Here is a 19306-nt window from a genome sequence, read left to right on the forward strand (position 1 = left end):
CAAATGGCAAACTCATCTCCCCACTGCAAACATCAAACAGGTATTTGTATCATCAGAACAGCAACCAAAGGAGATTGCCTTATCACATTGGCAACTTAAAGTCAAACTTAACTGTCAATATTTTTATTAAACTATTGCAGCTACATAGCAGAACAAAGTCCAACAAGAAGAGTAACTGACTCACTAATCGAACACTATTGCTACCATAAAAATCAACATTAGCTCTCTCCACTCATAAACCATGAGAAATTATAACAAAAGGGTAAGTCATAAATGTCAATGGAAATCCACTGGACAAAAAATATACTCCTCCCACAGACTCACCCACTATAATAAGAAAAATCAAGGAAATCTACACTGACAGCAAAAACGCAGAGAAAACTGGAAAGGGAAGAAAGTCATAAATGAAAATAAAGTTCCCAAACAGAAGTACAATTATTATTATGAGCACTCTGCCAGCTCCTATTCACATCCGTTCTGTGCCAGTGTACCCACCTACTCAAGACCCACATCCTGCTACCTACTGAAAGAAAAGCACAATACCATAACAGCACCACCCTCTGGAATCAAGACACAGTGGAAAAGTCAAAAATAATTTTTAAACCTGAAGAACTAGACTGAAGAGTCAGAAAACAAGCACCAGACTATCAAAAAGGATTAGTCAAAATGAAGACAAAAAGAAAAGCGGCAGAGAGCAGAAAAACATCTTAGCACCAAGGAAATTACTCAGAGCACAAAAATCCTCCTCTTCAGGTAATTATTGGTGGCCCTGATAGTTAAGGCTGCCCAATGTTTCCTATTATAAGACCTTGTTTTCAGTTGATTATAACTTTAACCATTCAGTTTCAAAATTACCATACCAGCTGTCTGCTTCAGACTGAATTTTTAAGTTGGGGGAATTACATAAAAAAATTGTTAAAGGAACGTTAAGGTTGACAAGTCAAGCACTTAAGAGTTAGGAAATGCCAGAATTAAGGCTGCTCATGCAGGACTTAGATACATTTAGTCATAAGCATCATAGAAGCACCCAAGAGAAATTAATGATTTTGTATTCAGTGCAAGGTTTGGATGGTATGCAGTAAATAAGGTCTAGGACCTTACACTGGCTATATAGAGGATAAAAAAATATTGAAGAACTACCTGTTTATTGAATGAGGCAGGGGTCCCCTGGAAAAAATAGTATGTGATCAAATAGTATGTGTTCAAGTAATTAAAGACTTTCAGCCTCCTTGTGCACGTGCGCTATGAATTAAGGTTTACACAGAAAACCTTACTTCTGACATGTCCTAACTTTTGAGTGCTCGGTTTTGCAAATTTAATGTTCTTTTAAGGTAGATTTTTTTCATATGCAATTTCATAATGAAGTGAGACCTTACTGTATGACAATTCCATTTGAAATTATCTGTTCTTACGGAAAGATAGAACAAATAGAGACAAGTCTTAGATTCTTGGGGGTCAATTCTAAATTTTGTAAGAAAAAAGGAACAAATGGGGAAAAAAGTGGTAGAAAAGCAGAGCTACTTGAACTCTTTAGAACATATCTGAATACTATGGAGACAGCACAGCTTACCTAGTGTGTTATTCTATGTGGCATTATATGTTTCCACACCCCTTCAGCCTATATCTATGCCCCCCTAATGGGCACCTGTTTAGATGTTATGTCTCCCCATGCCTCATTGAGTCTCTTCACTGCAGGATGAATTTCCTAGACATTTCTTTACCTTGTTGCAGAAGAGAGATTACATTTTTTTTAAAATTCGTCACACCATGCTGATTTATCATCTCAAACTATAATCTTGAAACAGCTTAGCCAATATGTCATGGGTATGAGTAAAAGTATCTAATTTCCAGCTATCACTCACTTCTCAGAGCTTATTTGTGGCCGACATAACCACATATATATAGTTCAGCAGTTCTAGATACCACATTAATACGTAGTGCAGCACTGTGCAGTTATGATAGGTTGCCTCTCGGTGAAGTGAATGGCTCACCACAAGCTAGTTCTGAGCTATGGTATACCTCAGTGGACAAAACAGAGCACAAAATGCCTTTTACCTCAAAAATGGCTGGGAAAATCTACCAACATCAGTGGAAATGTACTGCTACCACTAATGGTAGAAACAGTAGTGTAAACAGATACAGGTGTTTTTACTACCATGTGATTAAATGACATGATGGTAAAAATGCCTGTGCCCTGTCTACATTACGGGTTCCATGGTTAATACCAACAAGGCCTAGGAAATCTGCCATGTGACACACAATGCAGCTTTTTAAAAGCAATTTCCAATCAGCTGTGTTCTTTCATACATTATGTTGAAACAGAATTATAAAACGACCAACTTAATAAATTCTACTTGGATGACTTATTAAATGAAGATCAATATTTTCTCAAGAACTAAAACAGATGGGTACAGGAAGGTGACCCACCACTGACAACCACTGTCAGCAACTGGTCATTTTCACAGTGTCAACAATCCCAAGTCCTCCAGTGTTACTAATCTACATGTCACAACACAAACACAGATTTCACATTTAAACTTCTGAGTCAGCTGAAAGGTGAGTAAAACCATCAACAGGCTGTTTAATGTGAAGTCAGCAGAGGAAGCTCATGTGCACAAATTCCAGGAAGTACATGAAAAATACCTTTCACTCACAAAATGTGATTAAGCTACACTGGTCTGTGGGAAATATGTGGAAAACAGACCCACAGTGTTGAAACTCCTATTTTGTGAAGCCCATGCTCCTTGTTCAGAACATTTCAGCAGAAGGTGAATTTATTAGACACACCTAGCTTTAGGAGCTCAAGTATCTTGGGCAGCCACCTCTACAATCAGATACTGCAACAAGCCCTTCATTTATTTAGGTTGTTCCACTTTTAGGGACTTTGCATCATTGCAAGATTCCCAGTCCAACCCCTTTCTATTTTGGCAGTTACTAGGAAACATGTTATGGCCATACAGTGACATAGGATTAATTAGCCAGTGAAAAGATGGCAGTTCAGTACCTTGGATTTTTTGGTCTTCTTGTCATCCTCTTCATCATCAGAGTGGTGGTGCTTTTTCTTCTTGTTTTTTTTACCCGAGTGTAGGTGACTTGCTCTAGACTCCTCTAGGTCCTCATCCAGCACAAGGTCATACTTTGCGCTACATCAGTTTATTAAGGGCAGATTTGGTACCAGTCATTGGTGAATTCAGAATATAAAACCTCACAAAGCAAGCGAACCCAAGATTTATCATTGAGACAGCCAGTATTTCGTGCAAAACAAAAATCATGTACAAGTTAGAGAACAATAAGGCTGATTGAACTCTGCTCTGAGGAACAAAATGTCCTGCCCCTCCACTGCTTAGCAGCAAGGTAGCTATTTACACCAGTACAAAGTGGGTGTAAAACACATTCTGATTTGACAGTGTGTTATATCTTGTTCACTCAAAATAGCAAATTCAAAAATAAATCTGTAATTCCAAAACAGGGGCCTCCTGGTTATGTTAAGCAGCAGGTAAACAAAAGCTTAGAGAATTAGAAGCTGTTTTCACAAAGTCTAGTTGCAAGTCCACTACATTACAGGCCAATATGCCACACAGATTGTTCAGCTGTTAAGGATACTCTTGATTTGGCTTCACTTTCTCCTTCAGAGAAAATTTGGAAGGTTTATTGCATTCCTTTTCATACTCTTTGAAGTCAGCCTTGGTATACTTCCCACCTGTTCGTAGAAAAATCAACTGGGCTTTCATCTCCAAGTTAAAAATCAAACAAGACATAGGAGTACAGCACATTTCAGGATACAATTGTCATCAGTTCCTTCCATCATTACTGTAATTATATTTACAAAAGTACCCACTAACTACTCCAGGAATGGTCTGACAGTATGCATCACCCAAAGCAAAAGGGGGAAGATCAGACTATGATTTTCCTTCCTTCTCTAGTCCTGCTGCCTGAGGAGAAGACCTGGCTAAGTAATGATTTCCTCCCACCTCATGCCTACTGGATGCAGAGCTTGGACAGGATCACAAGGCACCAGGTGGCAATTGTTCTGCTTATGCTTGAAACTGGTTCTGGATCTCTCTACTTAAGACTCTGTTGGCATTACTGTTACAACACCCCGTTTTCAAAATTAAAACAATGAAATTTTGCTCTGTACTAAAACTTGAAGGAAGGGAAGGGATCTCGCTACAGAGCTATATACTTTTAGTATGAATTTTGAAAAATGTTTTCATGTGATAAAAGGCGTATCAGATTTTGTTTTCCATATTTCTATATATTTACTTGTAGTTTTGAAAACTAGTTCATAGCACTATCTGTTATGTGTTGCCACCTTATGGTGCAGGCTAATACTGCAACAGAACTATTAAAAGCCTAGATTTCCAGAGGGGTAGCCATGTTAGTCTGTATACAGCAAAAACAACAAGAGTTCTGTGGCACTTTAAAGACTAACATTAAATTTGTTAGTCTTTAAAGTGCCACAGAACTCTCGTTGTTTTTATTAAACACCTAGATATTCAGTTTGTCTTGTAAATATAATGCTCCATGAAGTGATGGATGGCAAACAAAAAAAGAATATGCTAATTACTGCAGTTTTATGTTACTAATTAATAATATCCAAAATTATCCCTTTTAAAACTTGAGATTAATAAAGACCAATAGTAATAGTTGACTTTTATTGGCAAAAAAATCCCCAAAATTTGGCAGCATGTTAATCCATTGTAATATTACCAAATGACAGTTATCAGTAAACCCCCCTACCCTCTAATATGCAGTAAAAAGGCAGAGACCTGGATTTAGTAACCTTTGCTCATGCAGCCAGGAACACCAAATTGTGGCCATTATATCCCTGAGAAGGGGTTGATTAACCTTATAACAGAGATGCTTGTACTACACAACAACTTTAGTTCAGGAGAGCAATATTTACTAATTTTAAGGTCTGAAGTCATTACAGAATCAAAGGATGACAAATAAAACTACCTTTTCCTTTCCATTTAACCTTTGCAACAGACTGGCTAAAATCCACATGTATCCTCCGATCATCTATCAGCACATTATCCATTTTGAAGTAGGCTTCCTCACAATCTTCCTCCTGACAGCAATGTTTCCAGAAGATTTAAGATTAATTAACAAAATCATAAAAATATTCTTATGAAGTCAGCATTTAAATACAAAGTGAATTGCTCTTGGCATAGAGATTCCTAATGACTATAACACAACTGAGTAAATATATATAGTTCATGTTCTAAAATGGACTTAATCAGAACACTTTGCATACTTGAACAATTTAAAATAACTATAATAATTTTACAGTTTGACTTAATGCAAGCATTTCAGCTTTGAGATTAGATAAGTTATTTATGTGCATTGTTTGGAATAATACATTTAGAGACAAATTAAAAAGATAGACAATGGCTTTATTAAACATTTCAATTAAACTACCTGAGCAGACTAAAAGTAAGTTTTCTGGCATACTCTTGAACTTCACTCAGAATACAGAGTGACAAGAGCCAAATAATAAAACACAAGCTATAAATTTTATATCATGAGACTAATTCTTATAGTCTGATCATATTCCAGTTATTGACTTCTAAGGGACTGAAGTACATACTTAAACAGTTTGCTAAACAGGGATGAACTTAAGTAGTGCTTAAATGTTTTCTTGAATTGGCAGCTACATCCTCTGTAGGCTGCAGTCAATAGATGAGAATATTAATCAACACACTTGAACAGATCACACACGTTCACATTCCATCCAGCATAGAGTTGGAAATAACCCCAGCATATTACTACGCTGTTTTCAGAAGCAACATTTATATGTCTGCACAAGAACATACCTTTTCAAACCCAATGAAAGCGTAACAAAGAGATTCACCCGTCTTCCAGTCTCGAATCACTTCACAGCTGAAAAATTAGCATGAAATAGAGTCAAGGCCTTTTGTTTTGAAAATCCATGACAACAATCACTGTTTGAAAGGGACATTACCAGATTAAAAATTGTAACCTGTGTTATAATGCTTTTGAGGCTTGATCCTGCAACCCTCACTCACATAGGTAACCTTTACTCACATTGGTAGCCTCAGTGACTTCAAACAGCTGAAGTTGATTTAAATAGAACTACTCAGATGAGCAACAATTACTCATGTGTGATCAGTAGGAATTTCAGAATTAGTCCTAAAATTATTAAAACAATTATTGAAATAGAATCTATTTTCCGTCATTAATGCTTGATTTCTTTTTGCATTTAATAAGCTATGACAAAAAATGTTAGTTAAACTTTCTGGATTGCAATTTAACAGGGAGGAATGTTTAAAAAGAGCCATGCAACCAGATGGCAGCATTTGTCTGAAATCTTGTCTGAAACCCCATCTTGTCAGCAAGGTGCTCCATTACTGTACACAGATACAAGGGAGGTCAAAGTGGATCTCGAGAGGGAGAGAGCAGAGGAATAAAGCCGAGGGAGATTGCTTAAACTGAACTTGGTTCACTTTTTGGTGGTTTTTTGTTTTCTTTTTAACAACTATGCTGCAGAAGTTACCTTTTAATGGGTCCAAATCGTGAAAATATTATCTCCAGATCTTCATCTGTGGTCACAGGATTCAGTTTACAGACAAACAACACATTTTCAGGTGGTATGATATCTGCATATGGTAAATCCCCCACCTACAGCACAGAGAAAAATGAAGGCTGTTCAATTTGTTCTATACAAAGCTTCCTGAATTTCACTGCACGGAGTATCTTCATAGCAAAAAAATGTTTTGATAACTTTGGATGCTTTTCTATCACACAAACTGCTGGAGATGGGGGGAGGTATTCTTTTCCTCATGACTCAGTCAAGGGAAACCTGGGAAAATGCCAATAGTCACTCTGAGATCTCAAAAAGGAGAACATCAGTTTTCCCAGAATCATAGAATATTAGAGTTGGAAGGGACCTCAGGAGGTCATCTAGTCCAAACCCCTGCTCAAAGCAGGACTAACCTCAGCTATATCATCCCAGCCAGGGTTTTGTCAAGCCTCAGCTTAAAAACCTCTAAAGATGGGAGATTCCACCACCTCCCTAGGTAACCCATTCCAGTGCTTTATCACCCTCCTAGTGAAAAACTTTTTCCTAATGTCCAACCTAGACCTCCCCAACTGCAACTTGAGACCGTTGCTCCTTGTTCGGTCATCTGCCACCACTGAGAACAGCCTAGCCCCATCCTCCCTGGAACCCCCTTTCAGGTAGTTAAAGGCTGCTATCAAATCCCCCCTCATTCTTCTCTTTTGCAGACTAGACTAAACAAGCCCAGTTTCCTTAGCCTCTCCTCATAAGTCTTGTGCTCCAGCCCCCTAATCATTTTTGTTGCCCTCTGCTGGACTCTCTCCAACTTGTCTACATCCTTTTTGTAGTAGGGGGCCCAAAACTGGACACAATACTCCAAATGCGGCCTTACCAATGCCGAATAGAGGGGAATAATCACTTCCCGGGACCTGCTGGCAATGCTCCTCCTAATGCAGCCCAATATGCTATTAGCCTTCTTGACAACCAGGGCACACTGCTGACTCATATCCAGCTTTTTATCCACTGTAACCCCCAGGTCCTTTTCTGCAGAACTGCTGCCTAGCTCATCGGTCCCCAGTCTATAGCTGTGCATGGGATTCTTCCTTCCTAAGTGGAGGACTCTGCACTTTTCTTTGTTGAACCTCATTAGATTTCTTTTGGCCCAATCCCTCCAGTTTGTTTAGGTCCTCCTGTATCCTATCCCTAGCTTCCAGGGTATCTACCACTCCCGCCAGCTTAGTGTCATCCGCAAAAAGTATGGTCTAGTGGTTAAAACAGGTTCCTAGGAATCTGAAGTGTTTTTCCTTCCCAAAACTGCCAATGACTGCATGACTAATATTCTTTGCTTTAGTTTCCTCCTCAGTAAACTGAGGATAATACTTTTCTCTTTTGCAGAAGTGTTGTGAGGCTTACATTTGTTTGTAAAAAGCTTTTTTTTGCACTCTTTAGATAGAAGATGTACAAGAGCACTATTAGAGCTGTTGGTATTAGTCTAATTTGGGGGGGGGAGATGAATAATACAAAGTTGACAGACAAAAAAAATGCTTAATGATTTGTTGTGTACATTTATACAATGAAAGGACCCGCTGCTGTCATTTTAAAAATAAGAACTGAACTGGGTCTTTTCTTCAGTGTATTAATATTCCTACAGAAGATGAATTGAACCTCCTCTAAAGTCTGGCACCAGCCATATTAAATTCCAGCTCACCTCAACCACACAGGGAACCCAGAAGCTAACAATCATATAGTATCATTAAGTCATAACAAACATCCCAAGGGAAGAGAGCAGGGAGAAAAATGTAACTGTTAGTGGGTTCTTGCTTATGATCTCACAGCAGACAGCAATTCTGTTGCAATTCTGGGAATGGGAACCAAACACTATACTGCTGTGCATTCTTAATGAATACCAACAGTTGAATTTGGGGAGAAATTATTTCATGGTAACTCAGCCATCCAACACACACAAACTTTCAGTACTACAGCTAGAAACACGCTGCAGGAATAATGGTACCATACCTGCTTTTATAATTTCACAAGCGTCTCTGGCAAGCTCTTACAAACCCCTTATCAATCCAGTTCTAGACCTGGGTTTGGAACTGAGATGGTACTGATCTTACTAGGAAATCTCCTCCTACAAATGGATGAAGATCGAGTGTCTATGTTCACTCTTTTAGCTCTACCACCAGCCTGACCATGGACCCTGAGCCACCAGGGCAAACATTTCTGACATGTAACTTAAGGAAAGCAGTTGTCTTAAGCACTCACTCACCCAGCCAATAATGTATAGCATGCATACACACAAAGAAGTTACATCTGACAAGACAAAAAAACAAAACAAAACAAAAAACAAAACAGATGTTTACCATTTCCAAAAGAATGGCCTGAGTTTTTGCTTCCTTCTCTGCCTGAATTTCTTCCACTTCATCAATAGACTTTCCTTTGAAGTCATCAATTTCTTCATCTGCTCTTATTCTGCCACTCTATGAGAAATTGGAAAAAACAAACAAAAATTTAACACTGAGCCATTTGGGGGGGGAGGAGGAGGAGGGAGTGAATGGATTCTAAAACCCTACCTCAATCTGGGATTTTGTGCGTTGTGAAACTAAGAACATTATTCCTGAAGAATTACACTGGTCAGAAAGATAACCAAGGAGCCTCACATGGCAATGAGTTTCAGTCATGGACAATCTGGACTAGATTCAATTACATGATATGGAGTCTTTCACCTCTATTATCCCATACCTATTTCCCAACATACCTGCCAGCTTATTTCTATTTAGGAGAGCACATCCCTATTTTTTTATTGAATGAGTATGCAAATTGTATTAGAGATTTCAGCCTCATCTAGCAGGATTTAAATGTAACAGAGTACAATTACAGGCAATGTCTATTTTATACTACTGTATCTAGTCAAATATTCCAAACATAAACATTCCTACAACAAAATATGGACCATTTTTAAAAAAAATTCTCTTCCAAAATGCTCTTAGTCCAAAACATTTCACTAGAACTAACTGAAGTATCCCTATTTTTCCTCCAGGTGTCTAATAATAAAACTTTCAAGTGTTTGTCTGACATACACTGAGCTATCAAGCTCCTTATGCAGAGTTTAGACTTTTGGATATGTTAGACTAATTTTGGTATACCTCTGTTCTAATTAAGTTCAAATACCAAACTCATCACCACCATGGTATCTGTTAAATTTTTTAAATAATAGTTTTTCTCTAGTCAATTTATTCACTCTTTGAAATGTTGTTCCCACACAAAGGAAGATACTTCCTTTTAGCAGCTCCAGTAATTGCAAGATAAGAAAATATAACAATTATAAGATGAACTGTTCTTCGCAAATACCTTCATACAGACAAAACAAATCAGTGTGTCTGCTTGTATGTGAAGTGTGGATAGTGAATTAATACTTTCCAGTTAACAATAATTTACTTTTGTGTGGAAGTGCTGATGTTTCTTATTGAAAAAAAAAAAAAAAAAAGAATAAAACGATAAACTTCATTTTCTACTGCAAGAAGAAAATAAGAAGTTAGCAGGGATATTTTGGATTCTTCCAGAAGAATGTATCTAGGAAACAGTAATGCCAGAGGTGGGCATTTCTGACAACAGGTTCATACTATTAAAGCAACATTACAACTTTTCTCTTTGTAGTGTAAATTATAAAATAAGCCTTTTGCACCTCATCCCACTATTCACAATCGCAGCTAGAAACACCCCACTGATCCTTTTTTGTTCTCTTCTTCAAAAATGTCTATAGTTTTTTGATTTGTAAGCAAAGAGATCACTCCAAGCATAACTGCTGTACAAGCATTTCATGTGTCAAAGACAGAATTCAAAATAATGTAGATATGCATTTAATATCCAGAGTATGACACTGAAAATATTTTAGGGTCTTTTTTGGGATACAGATTTGACCACATGGGCAGATGTTATAATGAAAACCTTCCTTCAGAAATCTTCCCCTCATTAAAGAAATGCATAATAGCATATTGGCAGCCCTTATTCTGCAAAACACTTCATCACATGTTTAACTTTAAACACAAGTAGCCTCTTTGACTTCAATGAACTACTCATGTGTTTTGCTGGATCTGGTCCATAGTGGAAACAACTAGTTAATCCATTTATTCATTTCCAACATACTCCCAAGAAGCTATTAGCAGTGCTTACATCTAGTTGTTCTTTGGTGGGCTCTGGTGAGCAGTCAGGTATTGTTAAACCCGGTGGGTCATCAAATGGATCATCTATTATCACTGTATGATTTATCCTAAAGGGAAATGTAAAGTAAAATAAAATTCAAGTCTGAGCAGTTTAATTTGTTTAAAACTAGCTCTTAATTCACTTGAGGAACATGGAATCAATCCTAGGGATATCAGTAGATATTTTATACTACTACAGGGTGAGACAAATAAATACTCAGTATCTAGTAGTGTAAGTATACAAAGTACTAATATATAATGCTTAATAAAGCCAGTCCAGATAGATACACAGGCTACTGGGATACAAGGAATAAACTTGAGTGTTTTTAATAACAACTAGTTGTTGATTTTCTAATGTACTGTACCTGTTTATTTCCAGATCAACAGTTAATCTAGTTTGTGAGTGAAGTCCTCATTTCAACTTTTCTTGCCCTCAACTTCCCACACCTTAACAAAAGCTCTAGACATTAACTGTGCACCCTTCAGTTATTTGTAGCTACGTGGAATCAAAACAAAAATATAGCTGACTGTCCTAAAGTGATACACAGATTAATATACAAGAAACCTACAGATCACCAAAGCCATCTTCACAGATCTAGTATTCATCCCAAATATAATCAATAAATCTGTTATCTACAGCTAGCCACTCAGATACCACAGAATATGCTCCAAGGAGAAAGTCTGGGATATATACTTTAAAACACTTAAAACTATCTTCAAACAAACAAGGACACTTCACCACAGAAGTAAATCACATCAGGGAATGGGCCACCCAAATACCTCTTCAAGAGGTACCTGCTTCAATATGGAAATAAAATCTCTTCTGACCACACACACCTAATTGTCACCAACACCCTTACCCCCCCATATGGGTTCCTGGGTGGGTAATCAAACAATTACAACCCATATTCGATAAGGACCATATCCTGAAATAAATCTTTCCTGAACCTCCCCCTTCTTCTGACTTTCAAATAACCCCCTCACCAATCACATCAAACTCATCAGAAGTAAGCTCCCCACAGAGCAACTAAAAGCAACATCCTGCCAGAACAGCAGATACAAAAACCTGTAGACATATCTCCACTGCTATAACGATCAACACCACCCACAACACACCTTTCAAAATCCATGGGTCCTACACATGCCTGTCACAACACGTAGCGTACCTCATCTCCTGTGCTAAATACCCCAATAACAACTATGTGGGTGAAACCAGACGTTCTTGAATGAACTCTCATGGAAAAATTATAAAACACAAAAAAACACCTTATCACTTGTGGGTGAACATTTTTCACAATGCAATCACTCTATATCTGATCTCTCAGTTCTCATCCTCAAAGGAAACCTGCACATCACCATCAAAAGACAAGCCCGGGAGTTTAAATTCATAACTTTGCTGGACGCTAAAAATCATGGACTGAATACAGAAACTGGATTTACGGTTTATTACAATAATCTATAACCCACTAATTCACCCACCCATCTTTATTGTCCCCCCCATGACTAGAGAAGTGTTTATGGGCCACTTCACCTTGAATGATATCTTAAAATATGTTACCTACTTATGCTAAACAATCTGTTCCACTTTGTACTTAGCTTTGACACAGAGTACATTTTCCAGACCTGAAGGAGTGCTCTGTGTAAGCTTGTCTCCCTCACCAACAGAGGTTGGTCCAATAAAATAATTTACCTCACACCCACCTTATCTTGCCAATATACTGCATTCACAGATTAACAACATTGTAAACATAATTTTGGATGGTCTGGACAACAACAATATCCATCCCATCTATGAACCCAATCCTGCAAACTCACAATGGGGCTATGTGCAGATGCCAGGTCAACCTAAGCATATGAGCTTACACGTCTGGGGCCTAAAATTTCTCTTTCAACTGATAAGACAGCATGATATAGTCAATACATCTTCCTCTGAAGGCATTTATTTATTGAGTCCCTATAACGCACATAAATACACAATACTTTACCAGTAATTACGGAATGAAGATGCATACTAGATACTGTCACAAGTGTCCTGACATTGCCATATTAACTCTGTTTACAGAAAGATTAAGGAACCAGTTTTTACAAGATCACAACACACCCTCTGTAAGGGGGAAGGCTCCATTCCCACCTTCTGATGCCCAGAAACCTCTCAGGCTCTCCAGGGATTAACACTTCCACATTATTTATTTATATTCCCACCACCATCCAAAACACAGTCCTGTGCAGCAAAGTATTTACAGTGGTTTCTTGCGCTTTCCCACAGGAACAGAGAGGAATAGATATGTCCCTCCCTTGGAATCCCAGAGCATATGGGACCCAATTAACCCAATCCTCTCTCCCTTCTTTCCTGTGTCTCCTTTAAAAGCTCTCAGTTGATGGCTAATTGGCTCACCAGTCCAGAGACTGATCAGCTAAATTAGCCACATATTTCCCAATCAGCCTTCTTCAGGGGAACTTATTGGTGCCTAAGTGATCAGAGGGCTGGCTCACGTGTTAGCTTCCAGCACTTTGTCACATCCTCTAAACTAGGAAGTTAAACCTAGTCATACCTGATGTCTTGATAAGGAACAAATTCCTTGTCAACGAAAGTTTCATTAATTTTCTTCAATACATCCATGCCTTCTGTTAGTTCTCCAAACACTGTGTGCACACCATCAAGATAATCTAGGTTTTCCCCTGTAGTTATAAGAAACTACAAAGACAAGATAAAAAAACCTGTTTACAGTAAACAGTAAAATTTTGAGAATTTCCATATAATTTTAGTCCTGACCCTGCGCCCTTTGAAGTCAGTGTGAGTTTTGCCATTGACTTCAGTGGGAGAGGCCTGGACCAATCACTCAAGCAGTGTAAACTGACGTAGCTCCATTGGCTTTAACAGAACTATGACAGCTTACATCAGTTGAGCATCCAGACCTCCACCCTTAATTTAGAACTGACTATATGGTTAACCATCACAATAATGAATGACATTTGGAACCCCATGTTTTACAACCAGTCTTGCTCACTGCTATATTTAGTTGAACACAGCTAAGGTTAATAGGGCCAATATTTGATGTATTTTACTCCAATCCCAGTTACTATGTGTCCGTTTGCTAAAACCACATAATTCTTTTTCTGCAATTTCTCTCTCAAGAGAGGCATTTTAGGATGCTGTACACTGTCAAGGATCATATGCCTACAATTAGACTTGCCAGTTGTATTTTAACATGTAAACATGTATACGCTCATGGTCACCAAGCGTCAAGGCACCTCACAATTTTTTTTTTATAACAGTTGCTAAACACAGAGAAGACGGAATTTTATTGATATTGTAGCTCTAGCTAGGAGGAACTGACAGATTTGTCCAGGATCACAAAAGTATATTTAAAAAAATACTTTAAAAAAAAAAAAAAAGTATGTAGGGAATACTACACATTAGGCTAGTTAACCTCCACTCTGTCCCTTTCAGTCCTCTTATACCTAAAATAATAATTGATAGAATTACATTATTTGTAATCTAGCACCTTTGAGCAGCAGAATAATGAAACAACAAGTGCACGTGATGGAGAAGAAAACATGTACTTAAGGTGTGATTTCAGTTTCCAAGATAGAAAGTTTATTATAACCAAAAAGTTCTAGAATCATTTGAAAAAATATGAACAGTACTTCCTCAGTATCATTTTAACTGTAAAGAGGGCAATTAGGTGTTATTTTCATTGTTATGCATATTTTTAAAATCTGTGGAGTTTCCCTCTTTGCTATTCCAGAGTCATAGCAAAGCCTCCCCACACCATGCGCTGACCTGAGATCCATGCTGATCATTGCCATTGTTCACCATTGACACGGTTCCCTTTTTCTTGTGCTTAATTCTTGGCACTTTTTCTGCTTCAAAAAATCTAGCTTGATCACCATAGAGTTTACTGAAAATATATACAATAAATATGTTATGAGGCAGCATGATTAAAAATGCCGACAGTGACTAACAAAGTGAACAAGACAAAATATTTCACAAAAATGTTATAATATGAATGCTAAAATAAAATGATCACTTTACACTGCATATTTATAATGCAACTATATGGTTACCCAACCATCCCCCCATATTGCAGACAATGTTAACAGCTCTTTCCATGAGGCATTCTACAGGGTGGGGTTTTTTTAAGCATGTTAGAAAACTTTCTGACATCTCTGGTAGACACTAGCATATAATTTGCTACAAGCTACTGTCAAAACATACTTTCAGTACAGTGTGCAGGGAGTTAAAAGTGTAATACACTTTATCAAATATAAATGGGACTTGTTCACCAAATTCTCTTTATAAAAGAAAGTAAAAACCATTAAATAATTTATGCACAGACTAAAATGCATCCTCTGAACAGAAAAAGCTGCAAACTTAATTTTACACATTAGCTTTAAAGGCATACAGGACTGGATGCAGTGATTTTAAATCTCAAGGTCTGTTCCCGATTTCACACTGTTCTCCGAGTGAGACAGATCTGGCTTATACACAAAGTTGCAGTTTTTAAACTGATTGCGAACCTGCATAATACACTCAAATTCATTTCAACATTTATTAGATCAGTTTTGATTGTGCCAAGAGTTGAAACCACCACAATTCTGCCATGTTCAGCACTAAGGAAAAGGTAATATCCTCAGATGGTATCTGTGTTCTCAGAGGCCAACAGCAGAACAGAAGAGACAATGCAAGTCAGCCTGCCACTCTTTTGGAAGATTCTACTTGTGACAGAGCACACCAAGGAGTCAGGCAGGGAAAGAAAAATCAGTATATAATATGGAAAAATGCAAAGAAAGAGGAGATCAGGACTGACTGGTGACAGAAGAGAATTATAATACATCGGGATCCTGGATTGTCAAAAGATTACAGGGATACAATTTGGTCCCCATCTATCCTATAGCATGGGTAAAAGTTTATAACCATGTTGTAACCAGATCTCCCTAACGCCATTACAGTGTAGTGTAGCAGAACAAAAGTAAATGTATTTGATGTATTTCTTCAAAAGTCCATAATACTGAGGTCTGGAGCAGTGTTAGCCTTTTGCACGGGCAAATAATTGCAAGTCTGTTGGCTACAGAGAATTACAGGAGAACTCCTCATCAACTCCTAAGAGGTAAATACAGGGGGATATTTTCTTGCACCTTTTAACTTCATTTTCCCTTTAGAATGTCTGTTCCAAAGGAAAAATTATCTGGAAGTTTATGCATTCAGCCAAAACTCTATCCTACCTGTCTGCATGTTTCTTCAGATGATAAACAATGCTTCACTACTGAAAATTACCTATGTATTTTGACAGGGGGCTTGGGAAGTAGGGAACTGGCACATGAACTTCACTAGTCTCCTGCTTCTTCTCTATCACATCATTTTCAGCACTGCAGTAGAAAAATATGTTGTCTTCCACAGAGCAGCTACTTAGGGCATAGAGTGCAGCAACCAACCCTACAGTCACCTACTCACAATTACACCATTATTGTTTTGATTTAAGAGTAGAAGTAGCATGCTGTCCAGAAAAAACCTAAGTGTCTAGGATCAAAAGACAGTATAAGGAATGACAACAGAGATCAAAGAGTATGAGCCAAGGGAGCTCTCACCTCCCAAAAATGATTCACGAGGTCATTCAGAAAGTCCAAACAGGGTCAACTCCACTCTCAAATTAGGACCATTTAATTTTAGATCATGCTTATGCAGCTACTCACCAAAAGATAGATTCCCCTCCACGGCCGGTTCCCAGAGGGTCACCAGTCTGTATAATAAAATCCCTCTGTAACAATGCAAGACAGATAAAGTATTAGTCTAGCTACCTATTTATGCAGACAAAGGAGGAAATAAAAATCTACTATAAACACTCACCTGTACATTATGAATCAGGCAGTAGTTGTAGTACTTGGTTTTGCAAAGCTTCAGAAAATTCTGACAAGCTGCAAGAAATTACATTGAAATTTACTAAAAAACCTCCTAATGTAATTTTCACATGAGTCTTTTCTCATTGGCTGTATTTAGACTTTAACAACATTCAATTTCTAAACACTGCTGCACATCTATAGAAAAGATTAAATACTATGCATTTTCCCTTCCTAGAATCTAAATCCAGTAATATTTCAAATCCTGCACATGAGCAGCTGTACAACAAAGATTGGTACACATTTCCCCCCTTCTGGCCTTTTCTAAATAATCACTACCAAAGAAAAAGTCAATGTTGTTTTTGCAATTTAAAAGCTATTACATTTACTCAAAATTTTAGACATAAAAACTAAGATTTATATTGTCTGCAGTAGAAGAAAATGAGTTCCCCATCAGAATTGTTTTTTTTTTGTTTGTTTTTTTAAAGTTGTCATACATTTCCACATCCCTCTGAAATTAAATGTGAAAAATAAGGCCCTGATCCTGCAAGCACACACATTTAACTTTACCAGCACAGGCATCTTGTATCCTAATGTCCTTGCGCCCACTCAAATCCAATTATAGAATCAAGGACTCAAATCTAATCTCCAACATGCTTCTTCCAACTCAAAAAAAAATCCGTGCAGACTTTACCAGAAGGAGGACAAATCCCAAACAAGGATCTTAAAGAGTGTTTGATTCAAGACAATGCAATCAACCCCTTGCTTTTTTTTATTTTTTAAGCAAGGAGCATAAAGGATGGCAGTTGTCATCCCTGCGGATACCCTGCTTTTGAACCCAGAACCCTCACTCCCACCCCTCAGGTTTTTTCCATCCACTGCACAACGCCATTAGCAGCATTCTAGCCCCGTGGTTCTCTACCAGGGCTACGCAGACCTCTTCCGGGGGGGGACGTCAACTCATCTAGGTATGTGCCTAGTTTTAGAATTGGCTACATTAAAAAGCACTAACAAAGTCAGTCCACACTAAAATTTCATACAGACAATGACTTGTTTATACACCTCCATCTACTCTACATTGAAATGTAAGTACAATATTTATATTCCAACTGACTTCTTTTACAACTACGTGACACACGTGAGAAAGCGAGCCACGTTTCAGTAACAGTGGGCTGGGACGCTTTTGTATGTTGAGGTCTGATTTTTGTAACCCAGGAATTTTAAAGTGGGGGGAAACCGTGGGTGAGGCAGGACAAATCAGACTGCGGGGAGGGAGGGGTCCAGTCCTCTGTACAGCTCGGGGGCCAGCATCAGGGTGACCAGACAGCAGGTGTGACAGATCAGAGCAGGGCTCGGGGGCAATAAGCACCGATATAAGACAGAGCCCGGCTGCCCCACCACCTCCAGGCAGCCGGGCACTCTAGCCCCTGCTCTCGGCTCTGGGGCCTCTGGCTCGGTCGAGGGGCCGGGATATGAGCCCCGGGTGGGCTTGCCCCCGTCCCACCGCCCCCAGGGCCCCGCAGCCCCGCCTCACCTCTGGGCCGCTCCTCGGTGTACAGGTCGATCACCAGGTCGCCCACCGTGGTCTCCAGCAGCACCGCCATGGCCCTGCCTGGGCCCCCCGAGCGAGAGCGAGACCGACCCCGCCCCAGAACCACAACAAGCGCGCGCGCACGAAGAGGCCCCGCCCCCGCCAGGAACAACTGCGCAGGGGCGCCTCCCCGCCCGCCTCTGTCTGTGTGTGTGTGGGGGGGGGGGGGGGGGGTGGAGAAAGGAAGTGAAGACGAGGCCCAGCGCCCCCTGCCGGAGCGGGGGGGGAGGGGGGAGACGTCGCAATTTGCGGCTTCGCTGCGACACAGCGCGCCCGTGCGAACTGAGCGTGCGCGGTGAGCGACGCCTCCTGAAACCGCCGCCCGCCGCCCAGGCTGACTCTGCCCTCTCCTGGGCGGAACAGCGATGACGTGCTCCCGGCTGTGACGCGAGTCAAAGGGAGCGGGGCAGTGCGTCCGCAAGAAGGGAAGGAAGAGCTAAGGGGCGGGGCTAAAAAAGGCGGGAATCGGGATTCGCTTCGCGGGGCGGAGAGGCGCGAGGGGCTGCGGAAAGAGGGTGTGAGGGGCAGGGGGTTTCCCCTTCACAGCTGGCTGGCTGGTTGGGTTGCAGCGGGCAGCAGTGGTGGAGTGAGCTGCTGGGAGAGGCTGGGCTCGCTGAGATATCTTGAACTCCCAGCTCTAACTGTGTTTTTAGTGTTTAAAAGCACCCTTTGTCAGTGTGTGTCTGCATAAAGCTTCAGGAGCTGGCTTAGCTGCTCGTAAAGTGGTGGGCTGACCTGGGCTGCCTGTGTCTTGCAATCCACTGGCACTGGGGTTTCACACCTTGAAATTATTTACTTTGCTAAATGTTGTTTTTGTTATTCTTAGCACTACCTTCTTTATCTTTGCTAGTGCTACACAGGCATTGTGCTATTTAATTTATATTTTAATGGCAAACACTCATTGAAAATAGCTTGTAGTAGGTTCAGCACTCAAACCTCAGTGTTTCTGGTGTAAGATGCTGATTTTTAATTGCAATTCTGTAACTGACTATTTTTAACTCTATTTTTTTTCTAAAATAGAACAGATTTGTTCTTGGGGATGGTATGATTTCAAAGCTGGCTGACTTCCTGGTATGACACTAAGCTAGGGGGAGTGGTAGATACCCTGGAAGGTAGGGATAGGATACAGAAGTACCTAAACAAACTGGAGGACTG

The 19306-nt window shown here is 39.5% G+C and overlaps 1 protein-coding gene across 1 annotated transcript in view; it reads right to left on the reverse strand.

Annotated features, from left to right (window-relative positions):
• The window catches only part of PPIL4 (peptidylprolyl isomerase like 4), a 33303-nt gene extending 15044 nt beyond the window's left edge, over positions 1–18259 (reverse strand). The window contains exons 1-12 of the mRNA XM_067542383.1: positions 18095–18259; positions 16571–16638; positions 16417–16481; positions 14507–14624; positions 13275–13417; positions 10694–10790; positions 8884–9000; positions 6518–6642; positions 5817–5883; positions 4960–5071; positions 3604–3700; positions 3005–3143 (exon numbers count right to left, since the gene is read on the reverse strand). Of these exons, the coding sequence (XP_067398484.1) occupies positions 3005–3143; positions 3604–3700; positions 4960–5071; positions 5817–5883; positions 6518–6642; positions 8884–9000; positions 10694–10790; positions 13275–13417; positions 14507–14624; positions 16417–16481; positions 16571–16638; positions 18095–18164 (1218 nt within the window). The 5' untranslated portion in view covers positions 18165–18259. The remainder of the gene's footprint in view (positions 1–3004; positions 3144–3603; positions 3701–4959; positions 5072–5816; positions 5884–6517; positions 6643–8883; positions 9001–10693; positions 10791–13274; positions 13418–14506; positions 14625–16416; positions 16482–16570; positions 16639–18094) is intronic.
• Positions 18260–19306: the final 1047 nt, after the last annotated feature.

This window comes from Emydura macquarii, unplaced genomic scaffold (genome assembly GCF_026122565.2).
Source record: "Emydura macquarii macquarii isolate MOO-44397 ecotype Brisbane River unplaced genomic scaffold, CSIRO-AGI_Emac_v2 contig_705, whole genome shotgun sequence".
Taxonomy (NCBI): domain Eukaryota; kingdom Metazoa; phylum Chordata; order Testudines; family Chelidae; genus Emydura; species Emydura macquarii.